The sequence below is a fragment of the Notolepis coatsorum genome (genome assembly GCF_963971535.1).
Source record: "Notolepis coatsorum genome assembly, chromosome: 3".
Lineage (NCBI taxonomy): Eukaryota > Metazoa > Chordata > Actinopteri > Aulopiformes > Paralepididae > Notolepis > Notolepis coatsorum.
The window spans coordinates 35440352-35457448 of NC_140167.1; the positions used below are offsets into that span (position 1 = coordinate 35440352).

Genomic DNA, 17097 nt, shown 5'->3' on the forward strand with positions numbered 1-17097 from the left:
CCCCCCCCCCCCCCCCCCCACAAGCTGCCGCGCGGCACACCCGAGAGGGAGAGCGAGGGGAGAGGAGGAGAGAGGGGAGGGAGAGAGGGGGCCTTATCAATAACGGCCTGTCTTTTTCCTCTCTCTCTCTCTCTCTCTCTCTCTCTTCTCTCTCTCTCTCTCTCTCTCTCTCTCTCTCCTCTCTCTCTCTCTCTCTCTCTCTCTCTCTCTCTCTCTCCCACCCCCTCCCTCCCTCTCTCTCTCTCTCTCTCTCTCTCTCTCTCTCTCTCTCTCTCTCTCTCTCTCTCTCTCTCTCTCTCTCTCTCTCTCTGTCTACCAGTCGCAGACTGTGTGGACTGACTATCACTCAAAGTGCTTATGGGCGGAGCCAGGCCATAACAGCATGAAATCTTGAAGCTGAAAAATGATGGTTTTGAGTACTTGATTAGAATATAAAACAATGCATTTTTTTGAAAAGAAAATTACAGATGTCTTCAATAGACTCACAGGAATGTGTAAGTTGCCCAAATAGTGCTAGGAATAGCAACGCATGTCCCCTTTAAAATAATTCACAGGAAATTCACTGTATTATTTTACAGATTACTTTTTTTGTATCTACTTTTTTCTCCTCCTTTTTCTGTGATTTTTCTCCCCATCCCAATTTACCTCTCGTGCCAATTCTCCTCCCTGTCCTGATCGTTGCTCGCATATTGCCCCCCACTGGCCGGTTGTAGGAGGATAGAAGCCTTGCATCACATGTCCCTCCGATACATGTGGAGGCAGCCTGTCACATATTTCACCTGCCAGCGCGGACTCTCATTTGGCGAGGAGTAACGTGTAGGAGGCTCACACTGCCCCCGCCATTTTGATGACTTTGCTGTGCAGGCGCCCCAACCGACCTGTAGGAGTCGCTGTTCACAACGACTACCACCTTCGACTTCCACCCGCTAACTCTGCCAATTGAGTTAGTATGACGGCCGGCCCAAGCCGGAGGCAACGCAGACAGCCGGATTCGAACCCGGTGTCTCTTGCGTTGGTGACGAGCGCAATGTCCGCTGCGCCACCCAGCCGCCCCTTTACAGATTACTTTAGTTTTTCTACTTTAATGCCATAAAAATACAGAAAATTACCTTTTATCAAAATATTAACCATTAAATAAAGGTTGTAATCTGTAAATGTATTTGATTTTACTGACAGTAAGTATTTGGCAACTGTTGCTGCCAGACATTTACCGTTCTTTTTACAGTTTTCTTTTTTACAGTGCACACTGTTCAGCCAATCAAAGAACTGAGGTTACTCTGTACACGGCGTCTTCCGCACTGCAAATGTACATTCCGCCAACACACATGTTCGTCATGGAAACGGCCGTGCTGTTTTATAGGTGGGACCTTGGATGACGAGAGCTGTAGAGTGCTCTAACAGGTGCTTTGGAGGGCTTTACAAACGGGTCAGGGGTTGAAACCGGGCCGTGGCCATGCACAATGGAGCCTGACATTGGCTGTTGTTCTTGTCTCTTTCAGTCTAAGCGGGGTTCGGGTAAGACAGGGGTTATTGGATTGGGCTGTTTGGTCTGGCTGGGAGCACTGGACCCCACTAAGGCCTTCTCCTCCATCGGATTACTGAGAGTTATTCTGTCTAACTCTGTTAATCCTCTCTCTCTCTCTCTCTCTCTCTCTCTCTCTCTCTCTTTCTCTCTCTCTCCCCGCCCCTCTCTCTTCCTCCCCTCCTTTATAAGTCTGGCCTCGGTCCAGTCTGGACAGCTACCCTTTTCCAAAAGGCACACTCTCTCGGGTTTCTCGCCCTCTCACCCTCTGTGCAGCCTCGGAAGCCTCAAGCCAACTTGGCTCTGAGGAGAGGGTCAGCTACGAGGACAACACATGCTCAGTTCCCCCTCTGCTAAAGTCTGGGTAAGCCCACAGAAATGCTGCTGCAAGCTAGCCGGCGTTGGACAGAGTAGCTCATAAATTAATGTGGGATCACAGTCAGCCCGTGTGGGTCTCCATTGTGTGTTGATTCGCCGTGTGTTATTCTACATGCACAGTAGGGCTAAACAATACAATATAGCAGATTTATATCGACATCGTAGTGCATGAAAGACAGCAGTATAAACATAATCAACTAGCTAAGTGTGAATGGAAAAGCATCTGGTAGACACGTCCACAATCCCAGACATAGCCAACTATATAATGTGAAAAGATCAGTCATCAATGGGAAAGTAATGGAGTCTCACAATCTACTATTGTACAGCTACTGAAACACCCTTTAAAAGTAATGTAGACTTAAAAGAATGACTTAAAACGACAGCCCTTGTGGGTCTCCATTATGTGTTGATACGCCTGTGTGTTATTCTACATGCACAGTAGGGCTAAACAATACAATATAGCAGATTTATATCGACATCGTAGCGCATGAAAGACAGCAGTATAAACACAATCAACTAGGTACAGTAAGTGTGAATACAACTGAGATGTTAATCGTTGGCCCCCCAAACCACAGAGGCCTGTTTGAGGACATCTCCCTCAACTTTGATACTTGTCATGTATCTCAGAGCTCCACCATAAAAAACTTCAGAGTAATTTTTTATTCCTCCCTCTCATTTAATACACATATAAAAAATGTCACCAAAATTGCCTTTTTCCATCTTCGTAATATCGCAAAAATTCGCCCCATTTTAACTCTGGCTGATGCTGAAACCCTAATTCATGCTTTTGTCTCATCACGTCTAGACTACTGTAACGCACTTTTTTCAGGCCTACCTAATTCAAGCATAAAAAATCTTCAACTTGTGCAAAATGCGGCTGCACGGATACTAACTAAAACTAGAAAGTTTGATCACATCACACCAGTTTTGTCCGCCTTACACTGGCTTCCTATTCAAGCCAGATCTGACTTTAAAGTGCTACTCCTCACCTACAACATTTTAAATGGGCTCGCACCACTCTATCTATCCGATCTCATCTCTCGATACTCGCCCGCTCATGCTCTGCGCTCACAAAATGTGGGACTTCTATCGATTCCTAGGGTTAAAAAGAATTCCGCCAGCCACAGAGCCTTTGTCTACCGCGCTCCCTACCTGTGGAACAAATTACCTGCCGTCGTCAGGGGTACCTGCTCTGTCGAAGCTTTTAAATCCCTGCTTAAGACCCATCTTTTCTCTCTCTCCTTCAACCTACCCTGATCTCACCTGGTCGGGGACGATTAATCTGTCTAGTTTAGTTAGGATGTCTATTTGCTCCCATGTCTGCTTTTCTGCAGACATGGGAGAACCTTTTTAACCTCTGTCTCTGTCTCAACTGGTCCCATGGAACAGCTTCATACCGCCTTCTGTCTGACCTGCAGTGCTGAACCTTACCTGCTCTGCCCTGACCAATTCTGAGTGGTGTCTCCTGCCCCCCAGGGCACACGGCCCTGAGCTATTGTCTTGTATCTCATCATGTATACATACGCTTGCAGTAGTTCTTAGTTCTATCTATTACTCAATTTCACAATTTTCTTATATACTTTGATTCTACTGTCACCATGTATGCATATGCTCACTACATGTATTTATTGCTCCATCTCCACCCACTACAAACATGGGAACTCTCTAACCCCCCCCCCCCCCCCCCATCTCTCTGAGTGGTTGTCTCGTAGTGTTGACCAAGGTGGTGGATGTCTCGGGGTCTTGGCCAAGATTGCAGTGACTGCTCTATGTGCACCACCGAGGCCATGGATCAGCTTATTACCGTCTTCTGTCAATGTGGTTAGACGTTGAGTTCATTGCTGGGTTAAGTACTTCTATTCTATTCACATAATATGCTTACTACATATATCTATTCTATTCACATATATGCTTACCACATGTATCTATGTCTGCCCATCACAATCACGTAAACTGTCTAACGCCTGTCCCGTCTCCCTGTGAGTGGCTGTGTCGTGGTGATTACCGGAGTGGTGAACGTCCTGTGATGATGACCGGGAGGATGCGACCCTCTCTGCTCCGCCCCCATGCCTAAAATAGATCCACTATCAACTCTATTTTCAATCTTTCAAAATGTTCAGTTGCTATTGCATGCACTTATCTGTGTTTCATTACACTTATGAGTGCATGCTTACCAACTGTTTCGCCTGTTTTATTGCAACACTACTATCACCGACATCTAAGAAGGGAGATCCCCCCTTGAACGGCCCTTCTAAGGTTTCTCTCCTCACCATTGCCTGTGGTGCATTTTTTTCCTATTGCTAGGTTTTAGTGAGTTTTTCCTTACCTTCGCGTGGGGTATGTCTGGGAGTGTTGCATTCATTTATTTTATACATTTTGTATCTTGCTGCATTGTATCACGTGGTGGCAGTGGTGGCACTGTAGACACTCGTTTAAATGAGACCTTCAGCACCATGGACAGCGACGCTGTCACAAAACGGACCATACAAGTTGTATACACTACACCAAAGTGTAGAATAACTACTTTCCAAATAATGGATTGTCCAAATGTCGGGTTATAATACGAAAGTGTCCTTTATAGAAGTTTACCGGTGCACGTTACATTACATTTCTCTACTTCACTGGCGCTCTCTAGTCGATTCATTATAGTATCACTCACCCTCGCGCTGCTGCCGTCAGTTCAACATAATGACGCGCTCCTTATACATCTCAGTGGCTTCAATCTGAGCATCCAAATCATCCATCAGACTTATAGCTGTTCTATTTCACCGTCAGGTTCCAACAAACTGTCTTCTTTAACTCCCATCCCAGTACATCCAATAAAGTGATCAAGTAATCAACATCCGGAGTTTCCACGTCAATTTCAATGTCCATCTGATTCAAAACTCGCGTAATAACGCCTCTGATTGCGCCCCGCTTTCGTATCATTCTTTCAATTTTAGTCCGACGTTCGTCTTCACCCATTCTAGAGCTATCCAAAACGTTCATATCTCCCGGATTTCGCCAGTTGATCTCATCATGATTTAAATGAATAGGCTTGTTTGAGATTGGCGACTGGCGAGGCCTGCGCATGCGCACTGCATCGCGCTGGGTTGTGAATAACAAGTTAACTAATTCGTTCCTGCCTGCTTGCCTGAATTTATATATGCGCAAATAGAAACATGTATACCGACCTGGCCTGCTTCGGAGTTCAGTGGCCTGACTGCGGACAAAAAAAAAAAAAAAAAAAAAAGCATTTGCCAGTCTGCCAGGGCAGCCAGGCCATGCCAGTCTGCCAGGCCACCGGGAAAACTCCCGCTGCTCCCGATGGTCAGTCCGCTAGTGCTTCTGGGTCTTACCTGTGACCTTAGTAGATGAGTCTATAGGCGCTGTGTCCTCAGAATCAGGCTTGAGATTGATGATGATAGGAGAGTCAGGGGTGGTCTCTAAATTGAGAGCGGGAAAGAGAAGATGAAACAATCATTTATATTTACAGAGACACACCATATTATGCCAACTAACCTTATTCACACACCATACTGGTTGATGGGGTGGAAAGATGTAGAAGTGCTCATTCACTTCAATGTTAAAACATCACTATACAGGACACTTTTTATGCCACTGTGGGAATTAGTATGAAATGCTGATGTGAATGTCTCTTTCCTCTGAACTTGTTAAAAAAATAAAAAAAAAAAAGATAAAAAAAAAGTTGGTCACAAAAAAATTACGTCACTATACATTTTTCATTGTTGTTTTGTTTGTTGCGATAAAAAAAGCTTGATTTTTTTTCTCAAACATTTTGATGCAATTTGCGAGGTTTTATGTGATTTCTTTGCTGTAAAATTTTAAAATTGTATTTTATATTAAAGAATAATAGGGCTGTCAATATTAATGTGTGGATTTTTTCGATATCACCATTTTTTACTCCAAACGCCTCCCATAGCCTTTACTTGCACCCGGTGGCTGGCGTGTTTACATTCCCAGATCACACATGCAAACCACAGTGAGAATAGAACTGGACCATCCCCTGAATGTTTTATTTCATAATACAAACTTTCCGAACTGACTTTTTGATCAGACCAAGGACCGAAATAGTCAAAACAACAGGCAGAATACAACAATTTAATTATAGACCCGTGATTACTCACGGTTGTTTTTAACCGCGGTCATTTTGGTGTTTTGAAATGTATGGGGGTGTATGAGTCATGTGCTCACTGAAATGCGTTCATAACGATCCAAGTAAACAAAAAATTATTAAATAAATCTGCCGCATGAGTCATGTAGGAACAGTTATGAAAACAATTTACGCTTGTCATTTTTATAAATTTGATGCTAGAATAGCCATTTATTTTACATGGGAATCAATGTGGTTCCTCTCGTCCTCCCACCCCAGCCTCATCTCCATTAACCCTTATGTGGTGTTCGGGTCTGTGGGACCCCTTTTCAATGTTTCCTAAAGAGAAAAGATACAATTAATAATTTTTTTGACCTGAAACTCATTGGCCTTGGCTAATTTTTATGTGAAGAACATAAAATAACACATTTTCATTGAGTGCACACTGTGGTGTTCGGGGCCACTGGACGCAAAAATATGAAAATTGTCGGTGAAAACAAGTAAATATGGTAAAAATTACATAAGAAGGTTGACTGTGTACCTTCACTGTCTGCCTCCACCTTGTCTCATTCATATTTTTCAAGTTAAACATGATTTATTCCATGCATGTCTTGATTATAATGGATTGTTTTCAATTAATTTGTACAGAAATCACATTTTATCACAAAAAACTAATAGCACTATTGATAAATGTGATCTAGCAGAGGTAAATGGCAAATATTAACCATATATATACTGTCTAGATCGCTTGTAGTTGAGATAAGAGAGAGAGAGAGAGAGAGAGAGAGAGAGAAAGGGTGGGGTTAATGTCCCTGCGGGGAGAGAACCACCTATGGAGTCGCACAGTGCGACTTCTTCTTACATATTCCGCTTGAATGATGTACTGGTTGTTTTCACAAGCACTGCTGCTATGACAGCCACTCAGCAGGGCCCTCCCACGGTAGCTTGGATGGCAGCTACATAAAGGTGATCTATGTCTATCTGCTGGCTAAAAACAGCACAATAACAGATATAAATCAATGGCGCTCACAGAATGGAGTCGACCTACAAACTTTGTCAATGTTTTCATTGGCGCACGGCGGGCCAGGGTAGAGACTGCCACTGTTGTACATTTGATAGAAAATGGATCAGGAGGCTGGCTCTTCCTGGCTGAAGGTAACGGAAATCTCTGTTTGGCCTGTAGCTCTCCGAGACTCTCTCGATGCAGCGGGAGGCGTAGCACGGCCGCGTATAAACACTGCAGTATATTATCAAGGTGTCCTCATGAGTTATGACTGCACAGGCAGCTTTTGTGAGCTCACGATTGAGTCGTGACTTACAGATGTGATTTTTTGTTAGTATGGGTGGTTCTGTATCGATGATACGATAAGAGAAATTACCTGGATACTTCAGTGGTGACTCAGGCACAACAGCAGGCTAGAAGCAAAGAAGTAAATATTAATCGTTAGAGGAGATTCTGGCAAATCACATGGCCAAATTCCCTGTCATATCCAATGATATTAAGTGCGTGCAATCTACCTAAATGTGTTCCGCATAAGTTATGTAATCACATATAGATTCTCACGAGGCTTCCAGGCCGTCCTATTCTTCTAAGATAAACATGTCATAAGCATGCGTGGAGAAGCTGACAGGGAGGAGGGAGGAACTCACCGGGCTCAATATTTCCACATCTGTTGGGAGACAGAAGAGTAGCACGTTTATCAGCATTGAAATCAGACATTCTGTTAGCCTTATCAAGTGTCAGCACGAAGGCCTTTATTTCTAATAAAACAAAGCTTACGGCTCATGTATCCTTTAAGCCCAACAGAGAGGGCACAAGAATTTTTTAAATAACGTTGACTACGGCCTGTGGAGATAATTTTTTTCCGAACAGAGTCAAAGAAACAGATATCTCCAATAATGAACACACAATCCCTAAATATTTACAGTATCGTCTCCTTGCATAAATCACATCGCCGAGGCTATGCCAATAAGTTCTCTCATAGCTGTAAATCAGAAGAAAGTTTTGCAGAAAATCCCCAGGTCGCAGATGTTTGACCCCTTGTGGATTATTTCTTTGCTGCTGCAATGCTTAGGGGAGGCGCACTATGCAGGGGGACATGGATCTTCTTTCATATTCCGTGCAGCGGTGGATCAAGTCCTTATTTATGGAGATCACAACATCCTGTTGATGTTTACGTTCTCACAAACAGCTAATCCATCTCCTGTCCCCCCCAGAAAAAGGTTCCTATAGTGTAATCTCAAAGCTACCCCCCCAGGTATTCACGCCACGGGTTTGACCATGTGTCAAAGCGGTCAACTGAACACCACATTTGGATATGTCCCACTACTGTACTACTGCACATTCAGCAGTAACAACCATTTGTCTCTTTTACAAATATTTATCAACAAAAAAATAAACATGACAAAGATATATTTGAAGGAGATAGGGAGCTCTCTTCACACTTAAGGCTAGATCCACATAAGAATGGATTGCACGGTGCAAGTTTTCATTCAATCAATCAATCTGCATGGTGATTGATTGAATGAAAATTGTATTAACAGATTGCAGAATGGGTACAATACAGTACGGCTCAATACACACAATTGTTAAGGGGATGCAGACCAGAGAAATACTTTCGTCTTGTTTACATCAGGGTGCCCCATTTTCAATTCATAATGAATTGTAAGTAAGGGTGCAACTAGCACTGTGCAATCCATTCTTTGTGGATCTAGCCCTTAGTGTATAAAAAAAATACTTTTATTCTCACCTTCGGGAAGTTGGGGCTCTGTGGGTGGTGTCTCTCCGTCAGGGCGATGAGTATCTGGGGAGGGAGGGACTGGGTGCCACGGTGCCTGGGGCTCCTGCGGGGTGTGGGGGTGGCGGGGCGCCTGTGGTGTCAGCGGGTACTGCGGATGCTGGGGTATCTGCGGGGTCTGTGGGTAGCGGGGCGCCTGTGGTGTCAGCGGGTACTGCGGATGCTGGGGTATCTGCGGGGTCTGTGGGTAGCTGGGAGACTGCGGGCCATGGGGCAGCTCCCGCGAGGGGTGCTCTGGCAGGGAGTGCGGCGTCTGGTGGTACGTGGGGCTCTGGTTCTCCCAGGAGACGCCTGTATTCCTCAGCTCCTCGTCCTCCAGCTGTCTCAAAGAGATCTGCACGTCGGAGCGGGAGTAGGTGTATCCGTGACCGGCGGGGCAGATCTCTTTGAAATGGTCTACAGGAAGAACATACAGTATAGGAGAAAACAATGAGTTAACATGAAACAACACTGTACCTGAACCGCTGCCAGAGACTAATTACTGCTCGTATTTTCTGTCTGGTGTTCATAGCAATACTATAAGCCACCCGTGAAATACCATTATGTCGAGCATGCCGTGTCATACCGTGTGCTATGCTTAGGGAGATAGAGTTTCGGCTATAGCCGCGGAGTTAGCTGGCTGGCAAGCTAATGACAGCTGACATAGAGGGCTAACGAAGAGGAGCTTTGGAAGGATCGGAGGTGTATATGACACACACATACACTCACACATACCCATGCCAGCGGGGGAAGTAGAGGATTGTGTAATACTGTCTGACCTTTGAACTCCCAGAGGCGGAGAAGTGTGAGTGAGAGGCTAATGGAGGATTGGCTGGAGGGATACAGGGAGGGAGATTGCACCTCTCTGTGTCTGAGTCCAGCGATGGAGAATCCATTACAACAGAGAACTACTGTGTCCTCTACCTGACCTGAAACTAGCAACTCCTATGCCAATAATGGCCAGGGAGTCTGGAATATAGATATGAGTCATGACAGATGAGTGGTTAGTGTAAGTGCATGTGTAAACGCAGGAAGCGTGGGTATGATAGGCTACTGAGTGATGAATCTAATGCAGAGGGAAAGTAGGAGCCCGTATGACCAGGAGCCACATCTGAGCGGCCGGAGGCAGGAATGCAAGTCAATGGGCTCCTGTTACCAAGTCCACAATAATGATCCTGGCCACTCTGTACGGAACATGGCTCTAACAGCTTGTCAGGCCATACAAAAGCCAGCGTCCGAGTAATCAGACTACAGAGTGTGTGTGTGTGTGTGTGTGTGTGTGTGTGTGTGTGTGTGTGTGTGTGTGTGTGTGTGTGTGTGTGTGTGTGTGTGTGTGTGTGTGTGTGTGTGTGTGTGTGTGTGTGTGTGTGTGGCTCCACACTGTGCAGTTCTGGCTGAGCACCGCGGAGGTCTGGCTCTATGATATCTGATCTATGACAACCTTCATGAGTCACAGGCCAGAATGGGTACTGTACCGTATAACACCAATCCCCTCTCTCTCTCTCTCTCTCTCTCTCTCTCTCTCTCTCTCTCTCTCTCTCTCTCTCTCTCTCTCTCTCTCTCTCTCTCTCTCCAACACTTTGATGATAAAATCGGAATGAAAGAAAAACAGAAGATCACAACAACTGCCCATGTTTCCCTTGGCCGAGCCGCTTCGTTTCTGCTACAGAACATGCGCCGCTTTATTAGTGGGGTCTCTCTCTCTGAAGGTCGCAGTGATAACACGAGATTGACTTCCACTATTAGGCAGCCCCCGAAAACATAGAAACGGCTCTGTTTTTGGTCTTTCTCCACATCAAACACGTTTGGTTATTTTGAACGGCTTTAGCAGACTGGCGGGAGAGCGTGGCGGTGAACGGTGCTGTTTTGAGTGGCCTGTAAGCTTTCATTAGCATCTCCCCCACGCACTGCGCTGAGATTACATTTGACGTTTTCGCAACAAGTGCAATCAAACCGGAGGTTCAAGACAACTGAGAAATTGCTTAGGAACAAATTGCTTTTAATGAGAAAGTGGTGGGTGGTGGAGAAGGGGACAGAAGGAGACAGGTTGAGAGACTCATACAGAGGCGATGGTAACTGGACAGTGTGTCTGTGGTAAATGGACAGCGTGTCTGTAGTAACTGGACAGTGTGTCTGGTAAATGGACAGTGTGTCTGTGGTAACTGGACAGTGTGTCTGTGGTAAATGGACAGCGTGTCTGTAGTAACTGGACAGTGTGTCTGATAAATGGACAGTGTGTCTGGTAACTGGACAGTGTGTCTGTGGTAAATGGACAGTGTGTCTATAGTAAATGGACAGTGTGTCTGGTAACTGGACAGTGTGTCTGTGGTAAATGGACAGCGTGTCTGTAGTAACTGGACAGTGTGTCTGGTAAATGGACAGTGTGTCTGTAGTAAATGGACAGTGTGTCTGGTCAATGGACAGTGTGTCTGTAGTAAATGGACAGTGTGTCTGGTCAATGGACAGTGTGTCTGTAGTAAATGGACAGTGTGTCTATAGTAAATGGACAGTGTGTCTGTAGTAGGGAAGCACAGAGATGTTATATTGAAGTTGATGTTTCAGGGATTGGTTGATAGTTTTGTAGCCAGAAACTTGAGTATGAGTATAAAATGTCTCTAATGTTGCATACAGGGCACGCAAATTCCAAACCTTAACAAGAAACATGTTTTCGTTATTTGCCCATAATATAAATTGCAGGGACATAACAACTGTATACATCAATATGTTACACTTCGTTTGGGGGTTTGGCATGTTTCTTTACTTTGATTTAAGACTTGAAAATACCTCGAATTTCATGGGCATCGATTTTCAAATAGGTATTAAATTATACAAAATCGAATAGTTTATGTGACTATCGTTTTGTCAAAAAGAAAAAAAATGTCCCCTTGTTTTTACCAGCACCTACACTGTAGTGTATTGAAAGCAGATGTTATACTTTGTTTCAAGTTCACACATTTCAAGCATCATACTTTCGGAATTAATGCTTTTGTTGCTGGAAATAACGTTGCGCCTGGTCCGACTCCCAAACATCTAACGCTAGCTGTTAGCCATGACAGCAGCTAGCTATCTCACTTGTTTGATTATCTCTATCTGAATAACAGTTTTGTGAGTTTTGCACATCCCTACATCCCGGTGTCTCAGATAGATAGCTTAGCTAGCTCGCTCGACTGAGGAGCTATTCTTTCATATCACGTGACATGTCACAATGTACAGCCTTGTACTGATATCCAGATTTTTCAACACCCAGGCAGGCGAAACAAAATGCAGGTACCGATCGTTGTAAGACTGTTTGTACAAATATACTGTAGGTAACAAAGATATTAACCTTTCAGACACCCTTGTCAATAATCGGCCATAGAAATACAATTGACCTAACTCAAAACCATGCGCTCTTTTCTTGATCCTCCAATCACGACTGTTGCTTTCCTCTGACAAATTAAGTTTAGCTTGTTTGTTGCTTTTCTCGGACAAACAAAGAGGGAAGCAACAGTTGTGATTGGATGATCAAGAGAAGAGTCAATTGGACTGATTTGGATTGTGCTTTCTAAAGCTGATACCAATATATCTACCAATGCAGTATGCTTGTTCATCCCTAGTTGGGTAATAATACCTGTTCCTGGCAGAGGGCAGCGTTCGCAGCTGATGCCCCAGGACTTTCCCACGCGGCTGCAGCAGCATATCTGCTTGGTGATGTGCTGGGAGAGGGGCAGGGAGCAGGTGCCTGCAGACACCGACCGGTAGCACATCCCCCGCTGGTCTGATACCGCCTTGTCCGCTGTGGACACACACACACACCATCAGAACCAATACACTATACATACATAGTACATACAGTGCAAGTACAGGCAGGATTGGCGAGTGATGGAGGACATGTAATGAGGTTATAGTACTGATATTACAAATGCCAGTAACTGTAATCCATTGCGGTTACTGTAAAAACAAGAACCAGATTACAGATGCTATTGGAAAAAATATGTGATCACTCAAATGAGAGGTTTCCGCTTGCGACTGGTCTTCAAATGCCAAGGCATATGGGTACTGTAGTGGTTACCATGGAAACACGTAGAGATTAAATTGTATTAGGTACACAGTCTTGTTCTCATTCTTTTTATGTAAAAACATAGATCTAATTTAATTATGCTCAACTCCGCTCACGTCAAATGTCAGACCAATTGAATAAGTGGAACCATATGAACCCAATATCTTGAGAAACTCCTCCTATGGTAAAAGACCAAAAGGAACCAGGCGGGTCCTAAGATGACCATGTGACTCCGCAGGTCTATGTTTTTCCTAGTTGTTTCCTAGTTGTACCTAGTTTTTCAAGCACCACCCGCATTGGGTGATTGGTCAGTGATTGTTTAGTTGTTATTTTCTATGTCAATTGTGACTGTAATTCTGAATGACTTGTTCACATTTTCTCAGTGTTGAGACGACCCCTCAATATCTAATGCAAAACACAGGGAAAGGCCATTTTTACAATAGGGGCCCCAAAGTAATCCAAAAGTAACTGGAAGCAATCAGATTACATTACAGGGTTTGAATACTCCAGTAATCCATAACAAGTTACATTTTGAAAATAACCATCCCAAAACTTTAGTAGTACAGATGATCACAGCCAAACACGCATTGTGATGAGATATTTGTTCTGACTGGGAGAATGAGAGAGGTGCTTACAGACACAGTGGCTCCTGGCTGCGTCCAGCATGTAGCCTGGTCTACAGGTGCACCGGTAGCTTCCCTTCGTGTTCAGGCATTCAGCGTTCTTACAGAGCCCAGGCATCAGGCATTCATTTATGTCTGCAAGAAAACAGATACAATATCAATTAACACCACTTAACTGGCACCTATATGGGACGTTTTGTACTTGCGGCACTTTGGCCTCGTTTTTAAGGCGATCCAATGCTTTTATGCCAATGAACCAATACATTGCTTGAAAGCTAAGATTTTCACTGTTCGATTGATACCCTACTCAAGGTATTAGGTGCTCGCATAAAAGAAATAATTTGAATAATATATATTTAAATTTTATATATTTCTTTATTATTATTTTTTTTTATTTTTTTTATTATAAAGAATGTGTAACTATGTGTAACCTTTCATTAGAGCCCAATATTTTGCCTGTACGTTGAAGCGTTCAAGATTTATAGCATTTTGAGACATAGGGTCTCCAAGTGGCCATTTTTTTTATAATCTTTTGCTGTGAGGGGGGGGGGGGGAGAAATGTATCTATGTTCCAGTTGTATGTACTGTAGAGCTTCAATACACTCTGTACCAATCACAAATACCACCAACCTGGTTGTGTGGCAATAAATGAATCTTGTATCGTGTATCTTGTATCTTGTATTTGGAGACTCCGAGCGGCCATTTTGAAAAAACGCATAGACATACCATTATATAAAGTTTAGTAAAACACTAATTTTCTGTGGTATTGTTATCAACTTTGGACCTGTACTAGATAAGGCTTTAGGCTATGGACCCATTGTGGTTTCCAGGTCATACCTATCAGCTGGAACCTGCAAGAGGCCTCTGTTTGCAAGATAATTCAAATGGAAGTAAAAAAATTAAAACGTAAAAACTTAAGTTAACTTAACTTAACTTCAAAGTTTAAAAAGCACTCAGAGTGATTCTTCCTGTTGTGGATGAAAATTCAGAATGTTTCGTTTCAAAAGAGACCAGTCATGCATGTGCTATAAGTATACAGTATAATAAATTGCAGATTACTTTGGGTATGCCATTTTCAGGCGTTTTCTAAAAAATTTGCCCATCGTAAAATTAAGTAAAATAAAAAAGCGATAAAATACAAATACAAAACACAATAAAATATATATCTTTTAAAAAAAACGTTCAATATAATTGACAAAAGTGCTTCACACACTCTAAGATCATAATAAAAATATGTAGAGAAAAAAATAGCAATTGCATGATAGCAATTGCATGATGGGGGGGGTATTTAGGGGGGAGCAGCAGGTCAACAACAGTAGATACCACATATCGCTGCTGTCGGGACAAAACCTCATAACTCCATTTAAAAAAAAAAAAATTATTATATAAATCAACTCCGTAGATCATCCTCCATATGTGTGTGTGGGTTTTACAAAGTTTAAACAATGGGAAAGCATTAAACCGATCATCTGTCTAAACCTCCTAACTCTATTCACCCTCAAATCTGTGTTAGTTTTTTTCATCTGCTGAAAAGTTGGGTTTTTGGAGTTATGAGGTTTTGTCCCGACAGCAGCGATATGTTAAAAGCTGGGAATCTGAAGATTAATTTGAGATGCAGCTCAGCACTGTGTGTCACGCTTTATAGTCATAAATCTGTAATAACCATTGTGTTTTGGTTAGGCGGCCATTCAACTTTTCTTTTGTTTTGAGTGTATAAGGGCAGAGAATTATGATCAAAACGTATGATGGCCAATCTCATGCTCATTTATGTCTCATAAGTTATTGTTGATACCATTTATTACACAGATTTGGTGCAAATTCTAACAATTTTTGACAACTCGAGGGCTATGGTAAAATATCACATTAAGGCACCAAAACATCGAGGAACACCATAGAAAATTCATGCTGATTTTGACAATTGGAGATTTCTGTAAGAATTGCATTTATTTTCGTGACCTAGAAACACCATACATTTTCTGAATGCCGTTTCCACTTAGTTTGTGGTTGTAAAGTTTCAGGAGGCTGTGACTATCCTAGTGGTCACAATAGGTAATTGTATACAGTAAGGTCAAGTTTAAAGAAATGGTCTCACTACAATGAAATGGCTATTATGGGAACTAACATCATCACACATGAATACAGTTGGGCTCACTAAATCCACAAGAGTCTCAGCTTTCCAGTCGTGCCAATGCATGCAATTCCAAGACTGTTTAGGGACCACAGTATGCAGAAAGAGGCAAATATATGTAAATCTGTCAAAAACATTCAACACAGTTGACCATTATCTTCCTTTGAATAGACTACACAGCGTTGGTTTTGATGCAAATGCTTGCAGTTGGTTTCAGAGCTATTCTTATGAGAGACTTCATTGTGTGAAAAGTCTGAAAACCCAGACTTATTTCTTACCCATTACAAAAGGCGTCCTACAGGGATAAATCCTGGGTTCATTGGATCTACAAGAGTCTCAGAGATGTCCAGTCATACCCAATTTATGCAATTCCAAGACTGTTTAGGGACCCCAGTATGCAGAAAATATGGTCAAATACACCATTTATAGAATACTAATAACAATGTAGCATACAGCATCCAAAGCACTGCATGGGATTAGCAGAATAATGGGCATGTATGTAAAAGGGCGATTCATGGCTATCCATAGAACCCATTTTCATTCAGATATCTTGAGGTGAGAGGTCAACGAACCCCTTTGAAAATGGCACCACTGTGTCTCTCAGGGCTGACCAGGTTTGGGTCCGACATATCTCAGTTCTGTGTGGGTCTAGGGCTCAGCTGTCTTTGCAATCAGTAGTCATACAAATGCACTTCTTCTGATAATCTTTATTGTAATTGGTTTATGGTAGAAATTCAATGTTTAACTATCAAATTCAATGTTAGCTAGCTCGATAATTTTAGCTAGCTATTTTTGGATCTCATTAACTAATTTGAAATATCGTTAGCACCCTGATGTGCCAATCGCTAGAGCCAGGCAGAAAACAACGGGACAACAACTACTTATCCCGCTGCTTTTAAGCCTCTAGATACCAAAGCAGACAGGACCAAAACCAACCATGTTCACTGTTGTGTTTACTGCTTGATACAGGGCCTGTGAGGTTTTGCCCGCTGCTCACTACCTTTTCTCTGTTTCTTTAAGCCTATACTGTTTATTTCCCTTCTCACTCACTCTCTCTAGCCCCCACCCTCTCGTTCCTTACCCTTAGTGGCCACACCTGTTCGATATTTCTATTATCTCTCGCACCTGTGGTGGCAGGCTAATTAGTCCCCCTGTGGGCTTTAAATACCAGGGCTCTTCCCCTCGTTTCGGCGTGGGGTCGTGTTGTATACTTGCCGAGTCATATTCTCTAAACATCTAGACTCTTTCGGGAGATCCTCTGTTCTGCCTATGCTGTTCCATTCTCCGGCGTCGAGATGTCTGCTCCAGCCTTCGCCAGCTGTCGCCGTTGCCTGTGGGGAAGACTGGTCTGCGCTCCCTGTACTTCCACGGGAGGCACCCCAGCGTTCCACTGCAGACCCCCGCGCAGCTGTTCGTCCTGACGCACATCCAGACCAGCGCAGACGCTCTCCAGTCCTCAGCGCGCAACGCGCATCTTCCAAGGACGCTCGAGCTTGGCACGCTCCTCCGTACCAGCGCACTGACGCGCATCTCCCGG

General features: G+C 43.5%; 1 protein-coding gene across 1 annotated transcript in view; it reads right to left on the minus strand.

Moving 5' to 3' along the window:
* Positions 1-17097, minus strand: part of LOC311225767 (latent-transforming growth factor beta-binding protein 2-like) — a 136595-nt gene that overhangs the window by 25776 nt on the left and 93722 nt on the right. The window contains 6 exon segments of the mRNA XM_084311161.1: positions 5239-5325; positions 7373-7409; positions 7644-7663; positions 8744-9187; positions 12381-12545; positions 13445-13567. Coding sequence (XP_084167287.1) covers positions 5239-5325; positions 7373-7409; positions 7644-7663; positions 8744-9187; positions 12381-12545; positions 13445-13567 — 876 coding nt within the window.